The 23,821-nt window shown below is 39.5% G+C and overlaps 1 protein-coding gene across 3 annotated transcripts in view; it reads right to left on the bottom strand.

The window, feature by feature from the left end:
- tars2 (threonyl-tRNA synthetase 2, mitochondrial) overlaps positions 1 to 23,769 on the bottom strand; it is a 31,809-nt gene extending 8,040 nt beyond the window's left edge. Inside the window, exons 1-11 of one of the 3 annotated variants that reach the window (XR_010095167.1) lie at positions 23,574 to 23,769; positions 14,572 to 14,701; positions 14,255 to 14,442; positions 13,085 to 13,137; positions 12,815 to 12,941; positions 11,360 to 11,535; positions 10,893 to 11,178; positions 10,493 to 10,750; positions 8,690 to 8,854; positions 6,485 to 8,597; positions 402 to 512 (exon numbers count right to left, since the gene is read on the bottom strand). Coding sequence is in view for 2 of the 3 variants with exons in the window: in XM_063488255.1 (XP_063344325.1) it covers positions 136 to 250; positions 331 to 512; positions 1,755 to 1,838 (381 nt within the window). In the remaining variant the exon portion in view is untranslated. Of the gene's footprint in view, positions 1 to 135; positions 251 to 330; positions 513 to 1,754; positions 2,383 to 6,484; positions 8,598 to 8,689; positions 8,855 to 10,492; positions 10,751 to 10,892; positions 11,179 to 11,359; positions 11,536 to 12,814; positions 12,942 to 13,084; positions 13,138 to 14,254; positions 14,443 to 14,571; positions 14,702 to 23,573 lie in introns of those variants that run through there. The other 2 variants (XM_063488256.1, XM_063488255.1) reach the window with 2 other exon arrangements.
- Positions 23,770 to 23,821: the final 52 nt, after the last annotated feature.

Here is a 23,821-nt window from a genome sequence, read left to right as displayed (position 1 = left end):
TGAATGAGGTGAGAAAGAGAAAATGTTTTTAAAAAACCTTCAAAACTCATCTTTCATCAATATCACACTTACAGGTCAAATAGGGGAAACTGCACACACTTAAAGGAAGTTAACAGCAGGGAACTGTGTAATTACCTGCTTTCCCTCAGTTGTATCAAACCCCAGAAGTTGTAGTTCACAGTCTGCCTCTAGGGGTCGTCCAAGCTCCCAGAGTTCCCCATTCACCTTACTCACCAGGGCTCCTTTCAATCTGAAACAACACGTGCAAAAGCACAGTTATATCATGACAGTTAAACATATTAAACCAAACAGTATAAACTGGGTACTTACCTCACACTCCGAGCAACATAGAGGGGTGTGGTGACACCAGCTGTTCCCTTAACTATCCGGCCGTCAACCAGCCGGATACGGAGGGGCATTTCTGTTGATTCAAAACGCTTCCCATTTCCACGTTTTTCCCTGAGAGCCTCAAAGATCTGCAGTCGTTCAGATAAGGCAGGAGATGCATTCACCTGTAAAGCAAAAAATAAAGATTTGGTTTGAAATTATTTACAAGAAGCAAAAGGACAACAGAACTAAAATCTGAAGATGACAGAAAACCAGTCAAATAAGAGCTCCAGAAATTAAGTGCATATGCAGCAAAGCTAAGAGAGACAGACAAGCATTTATGATTTTAGCAACACAATAATATATTCTGAACTTATCGTACTGCCCCAACAGAATGAGTAACATAATGCAAAGATATACACAGGCATAGCCCCTCAATATGTTTACCTTACTATTTAGCTTACACTGCACAGACTCATCACTGATATGCATGGGATGGACTAAATATTTGAAACACCTGTCAGTTTAACGCAGTGAAGGCTTTTCTAAACCAGCTGTAATAACACCTTAAGACAATTCTTCATCTATGAAGGGTATAAAGGGCTACTTTATAAGACTATGCAGGTGTTGGCATGACATAATTAATGAAGTGGAATGGATTTTAAACTTGTTCAATTAATTAATAAGCCATAATACCTTTAATCACCATGGCCCCAAGGTAAAATTAAATAGAATTAACATTTTAGGACTAGCTTTAAAGAAAATCCAAAGTTTTTTACCCATGTATTATTATGTCAGTACTTATTTTAGTTGGTTATAACAAAAAACCTCTATAGACTTTTACAAAAGACAAAAACTAACTTTGCTTCCATGAAGTCCTCAGGAAGTCTACAAAGTTCTTTGTTTTAGCTTTTGGTACTGAGCTGCCATTTGTCAACACAAAAAGCATCAGGACACTTTTTTTGAAGTTTATTGTAAATGAGTCTTGCTTGTATTGTAATACTGGTTTGTCTAAATCTTGTGTCAGAAAAACATGATAATAATAATAATAACAATAATAATAACAACAACAACAAATATTTTTATCAGCAAAAACTAAACAGAAAAATCCAATCTCGACACTAACTGATAATAATTCAATATGAAATAAATATTTTTAAGTTGAATTAAAAACAAAGTTATAACTTTGCATTCAACACTATTTCCCATACATTAACAAACCGGGTATGGCTATCCAAAAAGCCAAAACATGAAACAAAATTACGATAAAAGCGAACTAAAAGCACATTAATCTTAGCTACCACACAACAAATGTTTCCATTAGCACATTTAACAGACAGGAGCATCAACAGCAGCTCACAACACTCACTGAAAACACAGTGCTGCTTGCTAACGTTAGCCTCACTCAGTGCACTGCTTTACCGCACCTTGCTGTACTTCCTCTGCGCGCAAAGGGTTGCACGAGCTGTCGAACGACAGGTAACAAGCCGAAGCAGCTGCGTCACCGCCATGCCAAACACCCCTGCCTAAAACCACCGCTTCATTCACCATTACCACACATTACTGTCCCCTTCACTGCAAGCGGCCATAACACCGGAAAGCACGGGTTACTGACAGCAGCGTTGACGTAAAGACTGAAGAGTTATGACGGAGCTCCGTCTCAGCGTGCGCGCTCCTGACGTCTACGCCAGGGCGCGCAATTAAACGCAGGGGAAATAGAAAGAGCGCGATGGGGGAAAACATCTCTAGCCTTCAAAAATAAAATTACGCACTGTCCGGTCAGGCACTTCAGACTGGGGTCACATATGCTGAAATTTACACGAAACAGCGCATGCGTCGACAGTTCTCGTTTGTGAAGAACACTGCAAAACGATGTTTGAGACCTTGCGTACAAAACAAAGTAATTTCAGAGAAGCACCGACCTGCTGCATCGCGACGGGCCCACAAGCTGAGCAGCAGAATCGGTGCTCTTAGCTTCCCGAGCCTGCTGCAAGTGTGCATCAGTTTAGTGCCCAAAGTACAAGTTTATTTTAAAACACGGAGGGAGGAAAGATGAATACAGTTTGACTTTCACCGAAAACCACATTCACTGCAGCTCTTATTAAAACAACGGACATATTTTAAACCCTGCCCTCTACAGACTCACTGTAAAAAGTTCTAAATAATTTTAATTATACAAATATTCACTGGCCGTTTAATTTTGTGAACAGACTTAAAAAGCTGAGAATATTAATAAACAAACCAGCTGATTCTGAAAAGGGCGTCATTATATTTTGGATTTAGAAATTGTGGGTAAAACAACCCAACGGTGAGATGGAGCGGCTTCATCAAGGACGACTTAAAGACTGCAGCAGCTGAAGTACTTCAGCTCTGCCGCTTGGGGGAGCTACAGCTCTATGAGAGAAATCTACTGGACTTTACAGTGTAAATACAGTGCATTCAGCTTTAAATTACCTCAGCAATTACTTGGTGACATCACCTTAATTAGCAGATTAAACCATATTATAGGGTAAGGCTTGAAAACTGTGTTTGGTTTAACATAATGTCCATGTTAAAATTAGGTCAAAGCCTTTTGCAATTAAAATGCTCCACATGCAACAAGTCTGTTGGCCTCTATAAGGGCAAAAAGTCGATCTAGTATTTTCCCTAACGGGTCAGATGTCTTAATTAGCACTGAAAACCCTACATTTCAGCTGTATGACATTTTAAAAGTGTTAGCAGCAGATTAACAGGAACAGAGGCCCTAATGTGTAGCAGAAAATATCCACAACAAGAATAAATTATCCTGCATCATGTTAAATTAAATAAATGTGAAAAATAATTATTTGGTCTTACTGTGGGCATATTAATTACACACTAGAGGTGAGTCATCACTCAGTCACAATGTCTCAAGTGAGCTCTGCAAATGTGGTCCAGAAATAGGTACAGGGTTTTTAAATGAACTTGAGTGTAAAGTGTGGCTTTCCAGCAACAGTGTGTGGTGTAGTGTGCAAGTTTTGTTTTTTGAAAACAGAATGAACCAAAACAACAACAAATATAGAAAATGGCAAATAGAGCAGACTGATTACAGTCTGTAAAGGAAAAAAAAAAAAAAAAAAAAAAAAAAAGGGGGAGGATTTGCCAATATGTGAAGGCTGGTTTAAGTCACTTCATGAAAGCACTGAAAATGTTACCCCTCTAATAGTTTTGATCCTTAAAAATAATATCATAAGATATATTCCCCCCCTTAAGTATGCATATATTCACTGTGACAAAAATAAAAGCTGCAGAATGTGTGCATGTTCATCACACCAGAAAAGATTGGACACTCAAAGGCCGGTGATATAGCATCATTGATGAGAACAGCAGTGAAAGCAGTTCAACTTATATATATATATATACTTATATTCACACACACAAACAGGCTGGTAGTTTTGTCAGTCATTTTCAATTGGTCAAACCAAGTTATCTTAAGGTCACGAGGAAGGGACAAGAAGGTGAACTTGAAGATGTTTTACAATTATTCTGTGTGCAATGTGAACACTGCAAACTGATTATTAGCTGCTCCTGCATGTGACTGTGAAGATAACAATTTACAGAGGGTGGTAACAGACATTCAGGAAAACACCAGTGTGCCAACGCTGTAGTGACAAATATGCTTTGTGGTTACATTTGGGTATATTTTTTAAACAATGTATTCAGAGGCTTTATGCAGGAAGGTTTTCAGCATATTGATAAAACTGTAATTTCACCTCAGCTTCAACACACACTTGAATCAAACACTAGAGATGTGAGACCACACTGCACCTCTGACTTGTAGAGGTAAACTACTACCAATGTATGAGGGAGGTCAGCATTATGGAAACAATTCCTGGACAAGAGGGAGCATTAAGGCCATCGTGCTAATCTTTTCTTCATTGTTATTTTACCTCTTAAAAGTGGTGAGAGGTGCACAAGTGTTTTAGGGTGAAGTCCATGTGAGCACAAGGTAAGCACAGACGCTTGAAAGCAAAAGCATGAAATTAGCAATATAGAGAAAAGGGCCAAAACAATTGGAAGTATTCAAATGAACCATTTTACATGCAATCCTAATTAGCTTAAACGCCATCTGTGGGTTCCTACAAATGGAAAAGCACCAAGTCTACCTAGCAAGAAAGCACAGCTGAAAAACAAAGGCTTTAAATGTTAATGTAATGGTAACTGTGCAAATGCATGAGAACAATCTGAAAGGTAAAGTCAAACAGCGCAATTCAAGTGATGGATAGTGACCAAATAAAATACCTCCCCCTCCCAGTTGAATTGAAACTCTGGATTTTATTCAAGAGTACATATTGAAGCCTAGCAAGGGTGTGGTTCAAAGTCTAATACTCCCTCCCAACCCATCATCCACTACTGAGTATCTTCATGACTCAGTCTAATGTGAAGCGCGCATAGGCAGACATTTATATATAGGAAATAAAAATGCATAATTATCTTCAGCCTCCTCTTCTGTGCGGTGGTTTCGCAAAAGGAGGACATAAACACATGATAAGTACTGGAGAGAAAATGTTCTGGGCTAAAGCTTATCCAAGGCCTCGATCACAGTAAAGACGGGGTGCGTGAACAACCATCACTGTCCTCATGTACAGAGATAATAGCTTAAAAAAGAGAGGGGGGGGGGGTCTATGTCAACTCAGTCTTTATATTTACAAGCTTAGAAATATACAGTGAGAGTGAGAGAAGGGTGGAAAAAGCTTGAGCAGAAGAATATTATTTACAGCGGGTAGTTTGGATAAAGTCTTAATCTCACCTGAAACACAAATCACTTCAAATCTCTCTCTCTCTCTCACACACACACACACACTCTCATGGAAGAAGAGATTACTGTCATGAATTCAATCCGACATTTTTGTTTTTTACTTTGACATTTTTGGGAAATGCAGTAATTCTTATTCATCTGTTAAATATGATGCAGTCACAGATGAGCTTAGCCGAGTACAAAGACTGGAAGTACGGGCAAAACAGCTTGGACTTCTTGGAAAATTGTGACTTCTCAGAGTTGTGCTGTTGCTGTGAAATTTATCTCAGAAGTCACTGCATGCTCATTATCCCCTGTAAAAGGTCCGTTTTGTATGGGTGAAACAAATTAGATATTTTTTCCTGATCTGGCTTTCCAACTGTTTACAGTTTTTATGTTAAGCGTCATCTACAGCATGCTGGAGATGAGTAATATTGAGCTTCATTACAAAACAAAAAAGCCAATGAATGCATTTCCCAAAAAGCCAAACTACTGCCCTGTTTTTCCCTCAGTATCATGAGACTCATCTTTCTTTTATCCAGCATCTCTCTATCCTTCTCAGATTTAAAAAAAAAAAAAAAAAAAAAAAAAAAAAAAAATCACACAGGAAAACTCTGAAGCCCCTTTCAGACATGCTCTCATTTTCAATTATCTTTTGTAACTTGTTCGCTTCATGTCTGAATAAGCATTCTAGTCACTTTTCTATAATTTTACTAAGTGGGATCCAGTACAGTGGTAATATTCACAATCGCGCTATATAACATAGACATCGTATTTTCACTGGATTAACTTAGTTTCTAGCCTATGAGGGAGGGGCAGGAATAGCCATCACTTGCTACAGCACAGACATGGACATAAATATAAAGACCCCTATCTTAGGGAACAATGGCTAAGATAAGTAATCTTCACAAGTCTGTGGATAAGACTTCAATGGATGCACATAATAATCCAGTATGGCAATTCCCATGTAGCTCATGGTTATGTCCCTAAGCCATGAGGAACATCAACATTAAAAAAAAAAGTGACCCATGTCTGAATGACAGAATGCTGTCACTGTAACAGACGAACGAAGCCACCAGCATGTCTGAAAGGGCTGAAATGTAGTGAAATTTAATTTTTCTTGAACTATTTTGCTTTTTTCTTCTTACAGGTATGCAATTCCTGCAACAAAGCGAATGAAACTTGTGCACGGAGAATTGTTGTGGGGGAAAAAGAAAAAAGATTATTGATTGTTACACAACAACCTGCACTATGAAACTGATAACCTCTTAGCTTTACTGTGCAGTGTTAGATGACTGGCTACCTGGCTGAAGCAAGACAATTTAAATCAGCTATTTACACACAACCTAATGTAGTTTTAATTCAAGCTAATTAACAGAGTAAAGATATCTGGGCTCATACCAGCAGGGCTAACACACACACTGCACTGCTAGATGTGTGGCTTGCACTTCTCATTCAGCTTGTCGCAGATGACCACTTCAGTAGCGTGGGGGTAGGAAAGGCCTCTTCTGTGCATGCAAGGGACCACCTGTGAACGGAGGCCCGGGACGCTTGCCCCCACGAAATCCCCCTATGGGTAGATCTTGATTATGCTGCTGAGGGTTTCGGCCTCGCAGCAGGGATCTCTGTGAGATGGGAACGGAGAGGATTGGAGGCCGAGGAGTAGGCAAGGTGAGGAGGGGAACAGGGTTAGGGTTTTGGTTGCGGGGCTGCCCTGGAGGACTAGCAGAAGGTTTCTGGAGAGGAAGGGTAGCGGACTGGGTAAGTGAGCGCGAAGGAGCAGTGTCAACTGCAGGGGAATTAGGTGTGGAGGGCGAGGTTGCAGATGATGTGGGAGAGGGAGACGGGGATGGAAGAGGTAGATTCAGAGGCTCCTTCACTCTACCCAATAAAGGTGGAGGAACACCAGGGGTACCTGGACGGTGGAGGGGGGGTGCATGGCAGAGAACAAAGGGCTCTTTTACTGTGCCGGGGCGGGGAAGTTTAGGGGGCTCGCCTAGCAATGATGACATGAGGGGTGGGGGGGCCACTTTGCCTCCTCTTGGCCCTACTCCACCTCTCTCTGCAGCTTCAGGTCTGACTGAGTGAGGAAGTGGCAGAGGCCGGTCAGCAGGGACCATCACCCCTCCTACCATGACTGCAGTGGGTACAGCAGGGTGAGTAGGTGGAGGGGAATGGCGCTGTGGCATTGGGGGTGGAGGGGGTCTAGGGATTGCTGGAGGTGTGCTGAAGAAGGGAGATGTAGGAGGAGGAACTTGGTGGAGGTGTGATGGAGGAGGAGTCTGGATGTTCTCTGTGTGGTAAGGCAACTGATACTGAGTTTGAGGAAGATGAGGAAGGGGCGGAGGAGGGTGAAGATGTGGGGGGATTAGGAGATGTGGGGGAGGAGGAGGCATAGAGGGGGTCATGTCCTCTGTGCCCCCTGGGCCAATGTTAAGAGGAGGGGGGACAAGTTGTGGTGAGGGAGGCTGAGCTTCCAGGTATCCTTCCTCTTCATACCACATGGCTCCTCCTGGTCGACTTCCAGCTCCTCCGCCCCGTCGAGAGCCTCGACCAATCACGCGTATGCTCTCTACTGTCTTTATGCGCTCTCCAGTGAGCGGTCTATTAGAGTAGCCTAGAGTTTGAATGGGTGCCCCTTCGGTGCAGGGTGACACAAGTGTCTCAATACGATGGTATTGGCCCTCCTTCCCATCTCCACTTGGAGACATTTGACCTTTTAACTTGTCTTCTTTTTTTCCACACTGACCTCCTTCGTCTGAACCAATGCTTGCCTTACGAGAGCCGGCACAGGGCCTCCTCTCTCCCATTGCTCTGTTGTTTCCCATCATCCTTAGCTGACTTTGCTGTTCATCCTTCTTACCCTTCATGTCATTACTAGGAGAAGAGGAGACCAGCTTCCTCACATGCATCACTTCATCGTCTTTTAATTTTGTGCTGCTCTTTCTTCCAGCGCCATATCGGGAGGTGGGTAGGAAGTCTCCATCGTTGCCGCTTCCTGACGGGGTGATAGCTGCATCCCAGGGTTCATTGCGGTAGGCTGTGGGTGAGAGGTTATGACCTCCAGATGAGCCCACAGATTCTGGCACACTTGCAGGTGTGTCCATAATCTCATCCTGGGTTGGGGTGCCGGCTGCCTCGTCTCTCACTGGGGTCCCATCCACCCCATCAGGACTAACATCACCAAGAGCGAGACTAAAACCTGGATTACCCTGCAGGAAACTGTTGATTTTGGATTCTAAGCTGGGGGGAGAGACAGAAGGTGCTGAGGGGCGAGGAGGGTGAGGTGGTGGAGGAGGAGGGGACAGTTGTCTCTCTCTCCCCCAGTCTCTGATTCTTCCAGGTGTTTCTCGCTTGTGGCTGTTCCCCAGACCAGCTTTCGTTTTTGGGGTAGTTGGGGTGGTCGGGGTGCTGGTGTGCAGAGCTTTAGAAGGTGCTGATTCTGGGGAGGTTCGTGTACCAGCAGCAGCACCAGAGGTGGTGTTAGTCACACTATGCAGGAAAGAGGACAAACCTGACAAAAACAAAGTGTGACAAATATTGAAACAAGGTCACTTCGTTAGTCATTCTTAAAGAAATTCAATAAGCCAAATATATGGATCTTACCTGTTGTGTTGGTTTTAGACAGAGCATTAAGTATCCCTTCAGGTGTGATATCAACACGTGACAGGATACTGGCCAAGGCAGGGCTTGGAGGGGTTCCTTTGGAGGCTGCTGATTGGCCAGATGGGGTTGTGGGTGTCCCAGGAGATGGACGAGGTGATGGGCTTGCTGCAGAGAGAAAGATCAAAGCAGCCTCAGAAATTTAACAAAATTATTTTAAATGTACTCAATCAAACAAAAAGTCTTAAACGGGAAAAAAAATGTTCTGTGTTCCAACAATAAATTGAAAACAACATTAAAGTTAACCAGCAAGTATGAGCTGCATGGTCAACAACTGACTTTGCTCATTAGTCTGTTCCACAGAGATCCCCTGTTGTCCAGACATAATTAAAAAAACAAATCATTGAGCTACGCTGGGTGATGTGTGTCTTCTTTACACAGAAAAATGTCATGGCGGCTTATTTGGAAATGGCTCCACAGATAATTAACCACAACCACTTTTACAGTTTCCAAGAGAGTTGTTCATGTAATGCAGAGGTCATTACATATTCCTGGAAATGCTGTTAACATTGCTTCACTAACCCATTGCAGGCTCTTGAGGGAGGGCTAAAAACGAGTGAGAAACATAAGCACATTTGTTGATAATATTCAAAAGACTGGAAATCTGCAGTCTTATGCTTTCACTTTGCTCCAAGACCTTGCATCATTTAGTGGAAGTTTCAGAAAGATTTTTTTCCAGGATGAATCACACCAGTTAGTCTGTTATTTCAATTAGCATTTCATATTTTGTGAGCACAGTCAGGGTTGAATAACATCTAGATTCAAGTCTGAAAAGATAAGTGATCAATGTAGTTAATTCTAGCACATTCAATTGAAAATGTTGCAATGAATACAAATTATTATAAAACAAAAAGTACAATCAGATAGTTCTAGGATTAAGCACATGGGAAAAAAAACAAAACAAAAATAAGTAGTGGCAGCTGCCAGTTATACCCTTCAGCTTCCTAGTAAATGCACCTATGCTATGAACTGAAAAATCAGGTGATTTTCAGATAACCTGACCACTGACCCTTAACCTTGATGTCAAGGTCACTGACATTAAAACTCACCTGAGCTTTTTAGTAGATGCACCTACAGTATGAACTCATTCTCGAGTTATTGCATTCACAAACTTGGGTTTCTAAACCACCTGCCTGCTCAGCGGAGTGATGATGAAGCTTTTATAGCCGAGAGGATTAAAACAAACAAACAAACAAACAAAAAAAGAACCTAAAAATCTTCCTGGATTTAAAATCTCCCTTTCAAAAATCATATTCTCATCCATAGCTGATCATCTTTTAGGTCAGAACTTGAAGTCCAGGTCTGTCCCCTTAAACGGCTACTTCTGGTATGTATGGCCGACGGTGAACATACCACAGTTCAGTTCACGGCGCTTGCGCTAATGTTTTCCTTGACATGCCCTAAAATGTTAGAGCAGAACTTCACATTGACTCTCTGAAGTTCACAGTGCACAAACCTGTAACTGTCCTGATCTTACAAGTTTAGATATCATAGTTTCATCACCACAGATGATGGCCCACAAATGATGTTTGCTGTTGATGTGGAAAGTAGTCTGGAGGCACATAAGAAGCTGATCTTAGAAGGAAGATGGCCTAAATTAATATCAAGTAACACTTTTAAAGCCCGTCTAGTCCTGGATTTTTTTTTCACAAAACAGAACAGTTTGTCTTGTTTTGTTTTTTACAATTTTGTCTAATAACCACCAAGTATAACACAGAAAGTCTTGTCCCTCTTCCACAAACATACCTGTATTCTTCATGGCGGAGGTTAGTGAGCTGAGAATGGAGGTGATCTTTCCCAGGTCCACCTTGGCCAGATTGACACCCAGAGGGGTGGCTGGGGTACTTGTAGGAGTAGCAGATGTGGGAGTCACTGGGGTGGTTGTGGTGGTAGTAGCAGAAGCATTGTTCTTAGAGGCCTTCGCAGGCGTATTTGGAAGCTTTGAAGGCGCATCTGACTTTGCAGCCTTAGACATGGCAGCAGCTGGCTTTTCTTTCTTATCATCTGAGAATGAAGGAAATTCAATGAGCTCATAGATTCTCAAAATTGAATCACAAGTCTGCAGCTTTGCAACTTAACTTTCTAATGAATTAATTTGGAGACAAAAAATTACATCATAGCACAACCACAGATCTAGTACACTCACCCCCTGCAGTTGCAGCATCAGTCTCTTCATCAGACATATCCATGTCCTCCATGTCTCTGTTGTCACTCTGCATTTCTCCTTCATCCATGGCCTTTCCATCCAGATCTGGATCGAGCTGGGCTCTGCTAGCCACCATTGCCATAAAGGGTGAGTCAGAGCCAGTGGGGGAGGGGGCATCTTCAGATGGTGAGGGGATGGGAGAGTCCTCAGGTCCAGGTAGAGTGGACTTGAGGGAATCCAATTTCCTTTTAAGACTGGCCACACGATTGGCAAATGCGTTGTAAGCCTGAGGAGAATGTCGAAGAGAGAAACAAAATTAAGCTCAAACAGTGAAATAGCTGGATCACCAATCAATGAAATAAATTAGTTTTAATGTTTTAAAAGCAAATGCTTGAATATTTCCACTTTAAGACCAACTAACTCTAATTGTTTTTATATCTTTACATCTTACAAAAGACAACACCTACATTGGCCACAATCTTAACTTCCTTGTACTGCATCTCGTAGAAAATATCTGCGTTTCCCAGAGCCTCCAGCAGAGGAGGTCCTGCTTTCAACTCTTTCTCCAGGAAGCTGACAAACTCCTGCAGCTTCAGGCTGCCATCCTCGAAGTCCTTGGCAAATTTGTTCCCCCCTGCCTTATCTAACACAAGAGACAGTTGACAAGCAAGCCATTAAACACAAGGTTTACTCAATTTTTAAAAAGTTAAATCAGAAAAAAAGCTAACAGAACAGTCAGAAGGTCAGTGCTGATGCCGAATGCATCAGGGGAAAAATAAATAAATAACACACTTTTTGTTTTTTTTCAGAGAACTGCTTCCAGCATAACAAGAATAATCCATTGACCTATCCATGAACCCTTTTCACCGATGCCATTCTCAGAAATGGTACATGGGCCTTTTCAGAAATAAGATGCAAAGACTTAACAGCCATTGTTTACGGTGTGTGTTTAATGTGTGTACTGGCTGTGCAAGAGCTTTCAGCTGAGGCTAGAGAAAAACTTACCAGTACATGTGGAGAATTCAAATCTCCTCCACATGTAATTTGTTTAAATTATTTCATTTATAAGCTCAGATATCAGGGAACTAAGCACAGTTCATCAGTGAGTTTTGCACTGAGACAGATGTTTAAAACAAACAAACAAACAAACAAACAAACTCCCTGGTGATAAAGCTGAGCTGATGCATTTCAGAATGTGAGAACACAAACGTCTCTCCCAGTCAGACTGGTCATTACTTGGGTTTTTAACCTGTACTGTGGTTTCAGATTGTGTCAATATGCAAGCAGCACAACTAATAGTCCCGTATGTCCACCACAAGCTAGTGCTAATCACGTGTTCTGCTGCCCGCACACTACATCAAGGAACACCCTCGCTTAAGATAAGATAGATTTCTCTTATTATGAGCATGTCTTAAGCAAACAGTTTCCTTCAGTGTGCTGCATGTCATAAAGGACAAATGTTGAAAGAGGAGACTCAATTTTTAGATTCTGTAACATAGCTGAAGCAGACTAATTTACAATAAAATACAAAAGTAAAAGCAACACAGCAAATATCAGATGAAAATGAATTGGTTCACTTTAACAAGTGCAACAATTTGAGTTGTTGATATGAGTATAAAGTGTTGTGACAGTGAGGGATTGTGTTGCCTTGTAGAGAACTATTTTTAAAAGGACTTTAGGTACAATTAAAGTACAGGTGTTGTCTAAAACCATCACAAGTCCATGTTTTTATTGTTTGTTTTACCCTCCATGCCCACACCAAAGGCCTGTAACAAGCCAGGAAGACCCCTGCTAGTGATATGTATACTTGTTTTGACAGGCTATGCCAAGGACATAAAAATCCAGTATGTTTGAGACTTAAGACAAAGTACAGAAGACAACAGGTGTGCACTGATGTACAAATAAGCCCAGTGACGTCTGACCTTTAAGTCTCTTGAGGGCCTCCGTGCTGCAGACATCCACCCGGAGAGCTGACAGCTGCTTTTCTTGAAACTCTTCTTCGGCAACAGCTTGCCTATATTTTAACAATTGTTCAATGAGGGAGTGGGGCTAGAAAAGAGAGAGTGCAGATGATTTAACATCACAAGATGTTGTTATATCGTGGTTGGTTTTCAGGCTTTTTAGAAAAGAAAAGAAAAGAAAAGAAAAAAGAAAAGAAAAGAAAAATCCAGGAAAACACAAAGAAGGCCTACCGTGAACTCCGCCACAATCTTGGATTTCAGGGCAGCTTTGGAATTAGCAGGAGCTAGAGAGTAAAAATAAATTACTTTAAAAACACTGTAAGGTATCTGGAAATATTCCAAACAGACAGCGTTAACTTAAGGATGATTTAGTAACCTATGCCCACACTAATACGTTTTCAGTAGTGCCCACACTACCTCAGCATTTTAGCACCTCAAACAGACTTTTTGTTAAACTGCTGACTTTCAGTTTTCTTTGAACAGTGTTTTCCCACACACATACTTTATTCAGCAGCGCCACCAAGTTATATTTTAAAATTTATTGAAGCATTTTTAAAATTTATATTGTTCATCAATGTACAAATTTAATAACTAGCAAACTACAACACTCCCAATTACCAGCAGGCTGACCAGAGGAGTGTACTACCAAACAGGAATTGAATTTATTGAGGTAGGTCAAGGTCACTGAGACTTTAGTTTTTAGTTTGAAAAAGTTTCGAAAATCCTAGGTGACTATTTGTCAAGTTATCGCATTCACAAACTTGGGAGTTCATGTTGCCTGCCCACCTGCCCAGTAGGGGTGACGACAATATCCTATCAGCTTCTTATGGATGAGGGGTAAAAAAACCAAAACTATTTCATCCATCCATCCATCCTCAGAGGCTGGGTTGCAGGAGCAGCAGCTTAAGCCAAACCCAATACCAACTGTAATTAATCATATTCTCCCATGTCTTAACAATGTGTCTTCATACTCTAATAACCTGCAGTCAGCAATTTTGCTTCACTTTCCTTCGTCGTTTCAAATAACCACGAAGTGAATAACTGACTTTAAAACCAACTAATTAAACCTCCAGTATTTACAGCATAATAGATTTACAGCATTGCATTGAGATTGTTAATTTCTTGTTTCCTGCTACCATGATGACCTTATAAATATATTTAATATATTTTAATATTTTGAATAACATTTCCACCTTGTCATCATTTCAAGTAAAGAAAGTTCTGGTCTTTCTTTTTCTGGACATTGCTGTTCTTCCTAAGTAGTCATTTCTGCATCTACCATACGTAACACAGTCATGCAATAAGAGTTTCCTGGCATGTTAGTAAAGAATAATATATAGTTTGGTTTAAAAAAACAAAAAAAAACAAAACACTGACAAAACTCTGAAGTGACAAACTGACCATTTGCAGGTGTAGCCTCTTTTTCCTTTTCCTTTTCTTTTTCCTTTTCTTTTTCCTTCTGCTTCTCTCGCTCCTTTTCCTTTTTATTCAAGTTGGCTTTGAACTGGGCAATGACCTCCTCGGGATACACACTTCTTTCTTCCCAAATGGAAAAGATCCTTTCCACTGACCTGCGAACCTTCCCATCTCTAACAGAGTAAAATGATAAACAACACACAGACCTTAATACCTTTTCAGTGATAGGCATGACGGGTTAAAAGAGAAACAAAATGCAGTGATGGCTGGACAGTACCGTAGAATAAACACTATGTACTTACTTGATGAGCTGAGCAGCATTAGGAAGGACCTCTGAGAAGGCTGAACGAAAAACGATGGCATTCTTTCTTTTGCAGTTTTGTATCACATCGTTGGCAAGGTAGAAAAGATTCAAGCGGTGATTGTTATCAGCTGAAAAAAAGAAAAAAAGCAGAGAAATAAAGGACTCAATCTGGAGTTTAGATCACTATTAGCCTATTTACACTAGTTTCTACTTGGTTTGACCCGATTCAATTTTGGTTGTTTTCCATTGCAATTGAGTACTACCTGAGGTGCGTGGGGTTGTGACATCATTTGTATGCAACACAAACGGCACAACAAAGGAGGACATTGAGGTGATGTACGAGTTCCCTCGTTGCAGGGTTTCAAAAATGGCGCTTTTGATTTTTGTCAAGGACACGCTGTCACGATTCATCAAGTTAAAGCACTGACTAGCTAGAGTTCAACCACTCTGGTGACTCAGTTACTGCAACTTTGCAACTGTTACCTTAACACAAAATTTCTGCTTTTGTGGAAACATGCACATCCAGTGAAAGCTGCTGTTGGATGTGAATGCAAGCCAACATTAGATACTGTGCTTACAGATGAAAGCAGTATACTTGAACGCCAACAAGGGAAAAACAATTCAGTCATTTATTCGATAAACAACAAGGTATAGTCTTAGCCTCAGGAGCTAGCATTGCCCTCTTTCGCAGAAACGACTTCTGTACGTGTTTATTCACCAGTCTTTGAAAATTTTAACAAGCTAAAGTCAAAGTCTTCCAGTAAAAAATTTCTTGCATGTATATCCAATTTAAATAAAACATTTAAAAAGAAATCAAATAGGATTCAATTATTTTTCATGTCACTTTTTAATCGCTCCTTGGTGAATTTTCCGACTCTGCTAACTATCATCCTCCTGCTGAAAGGCCCAGCAATTTAGTCAACTTGAACTTTTGGACAGATGACCCGTGAAAGCCATCTGCAGTCTACACCAAACATCTCTATTGTTTCTTTGGCTAAACAACAACATCTCTGACTTATTTTACCGCATTATTGTAAGAGGCCTGGAAAACTGGAAAACTTTCAGTTACCATCATTGTATAGAAACTATAGCTACAGCAAAAAGCTGAAGATCGTTTCTTCTTGTGATGGTCTGGATTAGTCAAATTATGCATACGTTTCCACTTCAAGAAGGAATGCAATAGTTGGAAGGACACAATGAGTTTTGCTGCTTTAGGGACTAAACAATACTACAGGTTAAATTCTGGATTTTGGGAAATAAATGTCGTATCTAAAAATATCTAAACCTCTTAATGTGTTTTTTACATTTGAATTAGACTGGATTATCACCTCAGTCTAAAACAGAAACAGCCTTTTATAAACACAATCATTTAAAGGTTAATCTACCAGTAAATTAACTTTGTCAAAAATAAAAAAAATAAAAAAATAATAACAATAAACAAGAAGGAGGTGAAAGTATTTCCTCTGCCTCAGCTCTCACCTTTTTACCTTCCATTATATACAGCAAGCTGTGCCAAGATAACTTTTTGACCTTTTAATTAAACCCCCAAAAGTCAGCAAATTTTAGGCTGGTAAAACAAACCTTTAAAAACCTTTTTTTTTTTAAAAGTAGTTTCTTAATAGCAATAACTAACATACAAAACACAATATTATGCATTTAAATTTCATTTGAAACTATTAAATCAGTTCCATCATAATATCAATTTTAAATATCAGTGAAACCTGTGGCACAACAGTAAAGACACACAGTGTCAGTCTGTGACTAAGCACGAGGAGCTTGAGCAGCCTTCTTTCGCTGCATCTTAACTGCATCCTGCTGCAGAATGCTTTACAAATTTCTCCATTCAAGTGATTATATACCAGTTTACTCTGACACAACCATTCATTTTTCTACACTGAAACAGTGCTTGTTTACAACTTCCCATTAGTCTGGTGGTGGGTGACCTTGTAACATTTTAAAACCAACATTTACTTGTTGTTTTAATCCAATATTAATAACTTTAACCCAGTACTAATTCATGTGGCCATTAGTGAGGTCAGTTAACTAGCTATACATTGCCCTGATTTGAAGGAGAGATGAGCTGTACAAAAAGGCCTTTAAAAATCTTTAATAATAGCTGATCAACCTGAAGTCAAACTCAAAACACTCATCTCACTAATAAAAGGAATCTCTGTATGCATGTGTGGGATCATCTGTTTTTGCATACTGTTGTATGATCTACTTTGAACTTGGTATGTTTTTAAATAAGCAGCTTTCTCCCTCTTCCTTTATAAATTTAAAAGATGTTTTCTGTTTTGCTTGCACAGCTAAAGTATTACCTATAGGTGCGGTGTTTAGGAAATTCTACATCAGTACCACCTATTAACACAAATAAGTCTCAACCTGTGGAAACTGAGGTTGTGGCTTAGTTAAATCTCTGCATGTGCATTCCCAGTAGTGCTGTGACAGCAAGGAAGGTGAGTTTAACCACCAATTAATTAATTATCCTTTCACAACCAATGCCGTGCATTTTAGGAACGTGTAAATTGTAGGAACAGAACTTAAGGGACAACATCTTTGTATGAAAATTAGTGAAAACACCCAAACAGCAAACAAATCAAATTTTAATTTGTGTGACAGGAGATCTTTCTTCAATCAAACTCCGCTCTAAAATCATACATTAAAACTTTATTTATGAGAGACTTGCGTGTGAAATAATAAAAATGTCACTAAGTAGCACAAAGTATACATACTGCTATTCAACATCATGATGTTAGTTGTTATCCTTTAATAACACAAGTATTGTTGGGCAGAAAACTGAGGAAGATTTATTTTAGAATTAGAGCTGGGCGACAGAACGACAACGATATGTATTGCGAAATAACTTTTTCTCGATAGAAAAATTAAACTATTGCGATAGACCTCATCTCTCTCTTGCTCTCTTAAAAAAAGAAAAGAAAAGACACAAGAACAGCCAATCCAAATTAAGTAGCGCAGAGCCGAACCAATCACAGCCGCAGCGTCACGTCACGTGACTTGTTACGTACAGCACAAGTGCCAAGCCGCACATGTGTAGTTGTTTGGGAAGCAGCCAGCCGCCGTGCCGCCCCGGTAATGGAGGAAATGAGTGTGCCGACTAGAGAAAAATCAACCGAGAGCGTGGGTGACCAGGTTACCGAAGAGAAAACAGATGATGGTTCCAATGCCGGAGAGATTGTCGAACGGAAGGGCCACTGAAGTTCCGTAGTGCGAAGGTATTTCATAGTGATGTGTCGGTCGCGAACGAAATGGCTCTTAGAGCCGGATCTTTGACGTGAACGACGCGAGCCGGCTACTTATCGCGAGCCGTGGTGGTTTTTTCTTTCTTTCTCTCACCCTCTCTCTTGCACTTTTTTTCCGCTTCACTCCGCACGCAAGCCTTGTGCTTTGCGCTGGAAAGAGGGGGGAGGGGCGGTAGTTACACTCGCAGTGGCACAGGAACAGAGCGGGAGGGAGAGAGAGAGAAAGCGAGCCAGGGACAACAACGTGACATTAGAAAGGTATAGTAATCATCCACAACTATTTTCAGTTGCGGATGATAAAGGATTCAGAAAGTTCAGAAAGCTATACAACAAGGAGAGATTGAAAATTTCCTTTTAGTTCTCAGTGTATTTGATATTGACAAAAGTTAGTCAATTTTGTCTGTTCTTCTGTAAAACAAACTAAGATTTATTTTTAGAATTAATATTTTGTTTCTAAGTGGAATTGACAATTTAGTAGTCTGTTTTGTTTGTTCTATTTTGAAACTTAAACGCTTTAGCGGCTGCCTTTTGTGTAGTTTGTAATATTTGCCTTTATTTATCTGAAAAAGTCTCATGTTCCTTAAGTACATCTACCCTGTTGAACTTCTTATGGGAAATAAATATTAAAATCAAGACAAGCTGGTGATTATTTCACATTTTACTTGTGAGCAACGGCACATTTAAATCTTACAAATATAGTTATTTGGCTTATATCGTGATATATATCGTTATCGCCTGAAATGAAAAAAACATATCGTGATATGAAAAAATCTTATATCACCCAGCTCTATTTAGAATCTATATTATGCATGATTAGACAAGATAAAGGAACAATGAATATTTAATTAATGTAATACTGTTTCACTGTGTTCAATTTTTTCATCTTCTTTGTTTCTACTTTAGAAGTGATTTTCCCCCCACTTGTTTTTAACTTTAATTGAATTGAGAATTTACTCAGTCATGTTCCTTTTGAATTACACATTACCTTTTTTTGTTATGTCAAATTTATTTATATAGCACATTTAACACAGAGTTGACCACAGTGCTGTACATTATAGAGCCCGCCCCCGGAACTACATTAAAATACTTCGCTTATTATAGATCAAGATGTGTGTCTATTCTAATAAACTGCAACACTGACTATACTATAATGCATTAAATTACAATTAGGTAAAAGATACAGTATTAAGCCCAAAAGTTTACAAAAGTCTACAAAAATTCAATATGACAACAAAGCTTAAGAGTTTAAAATAAGCACAACTGAACAGAAAAGTGGGATAAAACTGAGTTAAAAAACTAAAATATAAATAAAATAAAACAGGTATCAAAGTTTGACAGATTTCCTTTCTTATAACTTGGCATAAAAACTGAATCAGCCTGAAAAAACAAAAAAACAAAACTCCACTGCCTGTTGTCTATGTGTTGCAGTAGTTGGTCTGAATTATGCATGACAGACACTTTTGCATCTAAAAAAAGGTCCATCAAGCATTTTTATCATCGTCCACTCAGATCACACTGAAAAATGTTACTCATTACATGTATTGTGCTGCCTCACTCAAATGAGCAGTGAGAGACAACAGTTAAGACGGGCTGACCTCTCCATGACAGAGAGCATCTTTAGCATGGTTATCAGCAGCTGGGAACATTATCTCAAAGATAAGAGCAAGCCTCACTCCAGAGCATGTCCTCTACAAACGTGTATTTATGAACCGAATCATCTGTAAAATTTGGAAACTTGTCATTTTGGACTGGAAAAAGAATATTTTTAATTTAATTTGAAGCTTGATTTGTACTTATAGTCAAAAGCCATTTGGGTTTCCTTTTTGCACATTATTATTTTTTTGTTTGAATACTACTAGCACTTTAATTTGTATTATCTAATATTTTTATTTATTATTTTTAAATTCATATGTTTCCTGGGTAATTATTTTAATTTTCTGTGGGATGAGACAACAGGATGATAGTCACAGGTGGGCAGACTTGGGCAGGTGAGGCACTGGAGCCTAGAAGAGGAGGTCTGCCCAACAGGAAGAGGAGATAAGAGTTACTTAAATAATCATTGACTAATCAAAGAAAAATTGGCAGATTATTCAACTACCAAAATAATCTTTAGTTGCAGCCCTACAACAAAGTCCCTTCTGGTCAGTTTGCTCTGGTCTCCATCAGCACGCAAAAGCTCAAATGGCACACAACAGTTCATTTGTATTGTCAGCATAAGCTAATCTCATCATTGTTCTGTGGGCAGCGACGTAGGGTGGGAATTATAAAAAAAAGAAAAGAAAAGAAAAATGCCCACATAGTAACTGGACTTAGCCACTGAAACAGAACGTCCCATTGGACAGATTAACTTTCTAAAACACAGGGCCTGAGCCTGCAAAAGAAGAGCCTGCAGCAATAGTGTGTCTGCTGATTTTGTGTGTTTTCAGCACTTTTCTTTCTTTCTTTATTTTCATACCAATAGATCACATGCTCAAGATTAGAAAACATGCTTAAATACTGACGGTTCATTTCAGCTTTCTAAATTTTAGTTCATGCTAACTTTCTTGCTGGAGTTTATGAATACTAGGGCTGTGCTATCATATATCATTCATGATAACACTGGTACAAATTCTGAAATGATATATTACTACAGAAACATCATTTGTTTTCTATTACAGAGTGTGCCCAACAACAGCTGAAGCCCAGGCATGTCTGAGAGTGAAAGCAATTGTTAGGATGATTAAGATTTAGTATGTGAAAAATTAGCTTCAACAACCTCCAACAATCTACAGTACTTTGCAATATATACAAGAAAACTGTTTCCACTAAACGTGGAACTCACACACACACACACACATACACACACGTTTTTCTACTTGAAAAAAGAAAGAAAACAAACAAAAATCATAAAGAACAACAACAGAATGAAAGAGGACCTGCTAGCAGCTGTGATCCTTCACCCAAATATAAACAAATGTCTCCACCGAGCATTGCTGGAACACTCGCTAGTTGCACTCCATATGACAGGATGAATATTACTTAGGCCGTTAAGCAGTTGGTTAAAAAGCTAAACAGAGATAACATCCCAGGTAGAAAATATTCTTCAGTTTTATCATGCAGCAACTGAAGAGTTACAAAGATAAGTTTACTTAAAAAAAAAACTACACTAAATGTTAAGTAGTTAACTTACAGTTTCCAGGAAAAACACTACCCAGGGTACATACAGGTTTACATGTTACTTATGCTGTGAACTACAATGCTGCTACTACAATGACAGTAGCTCATTAAAACATTCCTGAAAGGTGCAGTGAACATTCCTGAAAGGATCAGGAAAGTCATCAACCAGGAACCAAATTTGGTTTGTGAATTTGAACAATCTACAACAGAAACAACAACACAGAAGCACTATTTCAATATGATTTTACCAGCACTTCAAGCATCCATTTCATTTAATCATGCATGTACCAACATAAATAAAGAAACACAGAATATGTAGGGCAGTTGGCCTGCCTTGTTCTTCCCACACAACTCTACAAAGCTGATGAAATTTATTTACTGCAGGCTTAAAAATAACAATCAGCCCATAACCCATCAAATCCTATACAAATAAAGATAAAGGCAGCAAATTTATTTCTAATAGCAATGGATAAGGAGGGAGAGACTTATCAAATGTACTGTAGACACTTAAGAGGCACAAATTAAAGAAACGGGAGTGAAAAAACTGAAGTATATTGCAGAGACTTTGACTAGCTCTAAATAATACAAAACAGGTGCAAATTTATATGGACTTGAGGGAAAAATTAAAAAACAGCGTTACTACATTTTCAACATATGATTCAGTTTGTTTGTTTGTTTTTTAAGCAAAGAATGTAAAGTTTTCGAACACATCTCATCATCATCCATGAGAATCTGTCACAAAAAGCTCACCTAGCAACTGACCAAAATGCATAATCCTCCTCGGCTTTTGGGTGAGCTGTCTTCAGTAATACAGGTCTTTTTGTTAGCAAGATTAAGCAAACAAACTACCAGGCCAAGGTGGAGAATAGGAAAAGGAAGAAGCCATTACATTTAGTGCTGATCTGAATTCGTTTCTTTAAAAATGCACGGTTTGGCATTGGCAGACAAGTGTGCTGATTAACTGCCCTTCCACTGATGCCACTGAATTGCTCCACACTGCGATTACGGCTGGTCTTATTAGATTTATTATGCAGGAGGATTCATAAAAACTCATAAGATACAAGTACATGGAGGGAGTAGAGATAAGAGTGCCGCCTTGAAATGTCAACATAGTGTTAGAGTGCAAAAGCAGAGATGACTGCAGTGACTAAGGAAATGCTTTCAAGGCTACAACTCTTCATAACTCTCTCTTGATAACTTGTTCTATTATAGAGGGCTCTTTTAACATTTAATCAACACAACTAACTAGCAGCTATTTATTTTTTTATTATTTGGCCATCACATGTTTTGGGATCTAGAATTACATCCAATTTAGGGTTTTGGGGAGTGCTGAACCCTACACCAGATGTCACCAGACCTTAATATGAGTCCTTAACAGGTTGCCAGTCCATAACAGGGCAAACACACAGAGACAAAACCATCCACACACACATCCAGTTTAAAACCACAAGTTAACCCAGCATGTATGTCTTTGGACTGTGGGAGGAAGTTTTAGTACCGACAGAGAACCAACGCATCCACAAGGGGAACATACAAAGTTAATAAAAAGCATAAGACATAAAAAGCAAGAGCTATGAGCAATTGTGTTTCCAATATATCTGACATATTAACAAAATATTTCTGATGTAGCAAAATAATTAGTATATGTTGAGTTTAATCTAACTAGACAGGATTTAATATCAAACAACGTAACTTCTAATGTAAGAACTGTTGCGCACGTGTACTCTGCTACTTCAGATATAATTAATTAGAAACCAGTCTAAACACGTTATGGATATGTCAACGGGGATTATAACACGTCAGAACTAAATAATAACTATCTAACACATTTTAAACAGAAGCCAATAGTAAAGGGTGAGGTGCTGTAATTAAAATGCATTACACGATATCTACACTGCACATACCCACTATATGGCATTATTGTTAATACTAATCTGACTGGAGATAAATGAAGTGTAGATAGTTTAAACGACGTTATCACTGTTTGTTTGGAAAGTCTGGAACTACAGCTAGTCGAGAAACACGTGTTAATTTTGCACTTTTAGTATAAATGTTAAATGAGCTTGTCGGTAAAAGTTAATAATATAATAATGAAAGGGACATACAAGTTTAATTAAAGTGGATCGCTCCTTTATCGCTTCACGCGTCCCATAAATAAACTATGCTCGATAAGACCAGCCGTCAGGAACAACTCAAACCACCATGCACCAACTAAAGCTAACATGTAGCTGATTAAATCCGTCTAAAAATAATCTTTTTATCAAGTTCGCGCTTCGGCTTAAAAGCGCAGTGCCGTGAACCCCGGGAGGCCCGACTGTAAACATCGCTAGCAGTAGCTTTGCTAACATTAGCAGCTAATTTCAAGCAACGGCAGCGTTAGCTTATAAATATGCTGCATATCAAAAAACTTGAACTTTGTTCAGGGGGTAAATTATTGCTCTTTTGTGCACTAAACAACTTTGTCCCTAACGCAATAAACTGCAGCCGAGTTTTGCAAACTGGTAGCTGGTCCAGACAGAAATGCATTTGAAAAATGGCTAAAATACGCTAGCTAGCGGATTAGCTTCAGTGACAAGCTACTCACATTTCTTGAGCCACTTCATCCAGTAGCGGACGATAAGGCTGTGATGTTTCTTGTTTTCAATGCACCAAGCTGAAAGTCCTTGTATTGACTCCATAGTGTTTGAAACTCCCTGAAAACGCCGGTCCAAAGACGCTTCCAGAGCAGCGGTGGAGCTGCGTGAGCCGTGACCGCTCGCAGCCCCTGAACCGGCCGCCATCTTTCCAACTCTGTGGTGCTGCTGGGGATGGAGGAGCTAAACTAATGACTGC

Source organism: Pelmatolapia mariae, linkage group LG10_11 (genome assembly GCF_036321145.2).
Source record: "Pelmatolapia mariae isolate MD_Pm_ZW linkage group LG10_11, Pm_UMD_F_2, whole genome shotgun sequence".
In the NCBI taxonomy this organism is placed as follows: domain Eukaryota; kingdom Metazoa; phylum Chordata; class Actinopteri; order Cichliformes; family Cichlidae; genus Pelmatolapia; species Pelmatolapia mariae.
Note: the sequence above shows the minus strand (reverse complement) of the source record. Positions and strands in the feature narration are given on the sequence as shown.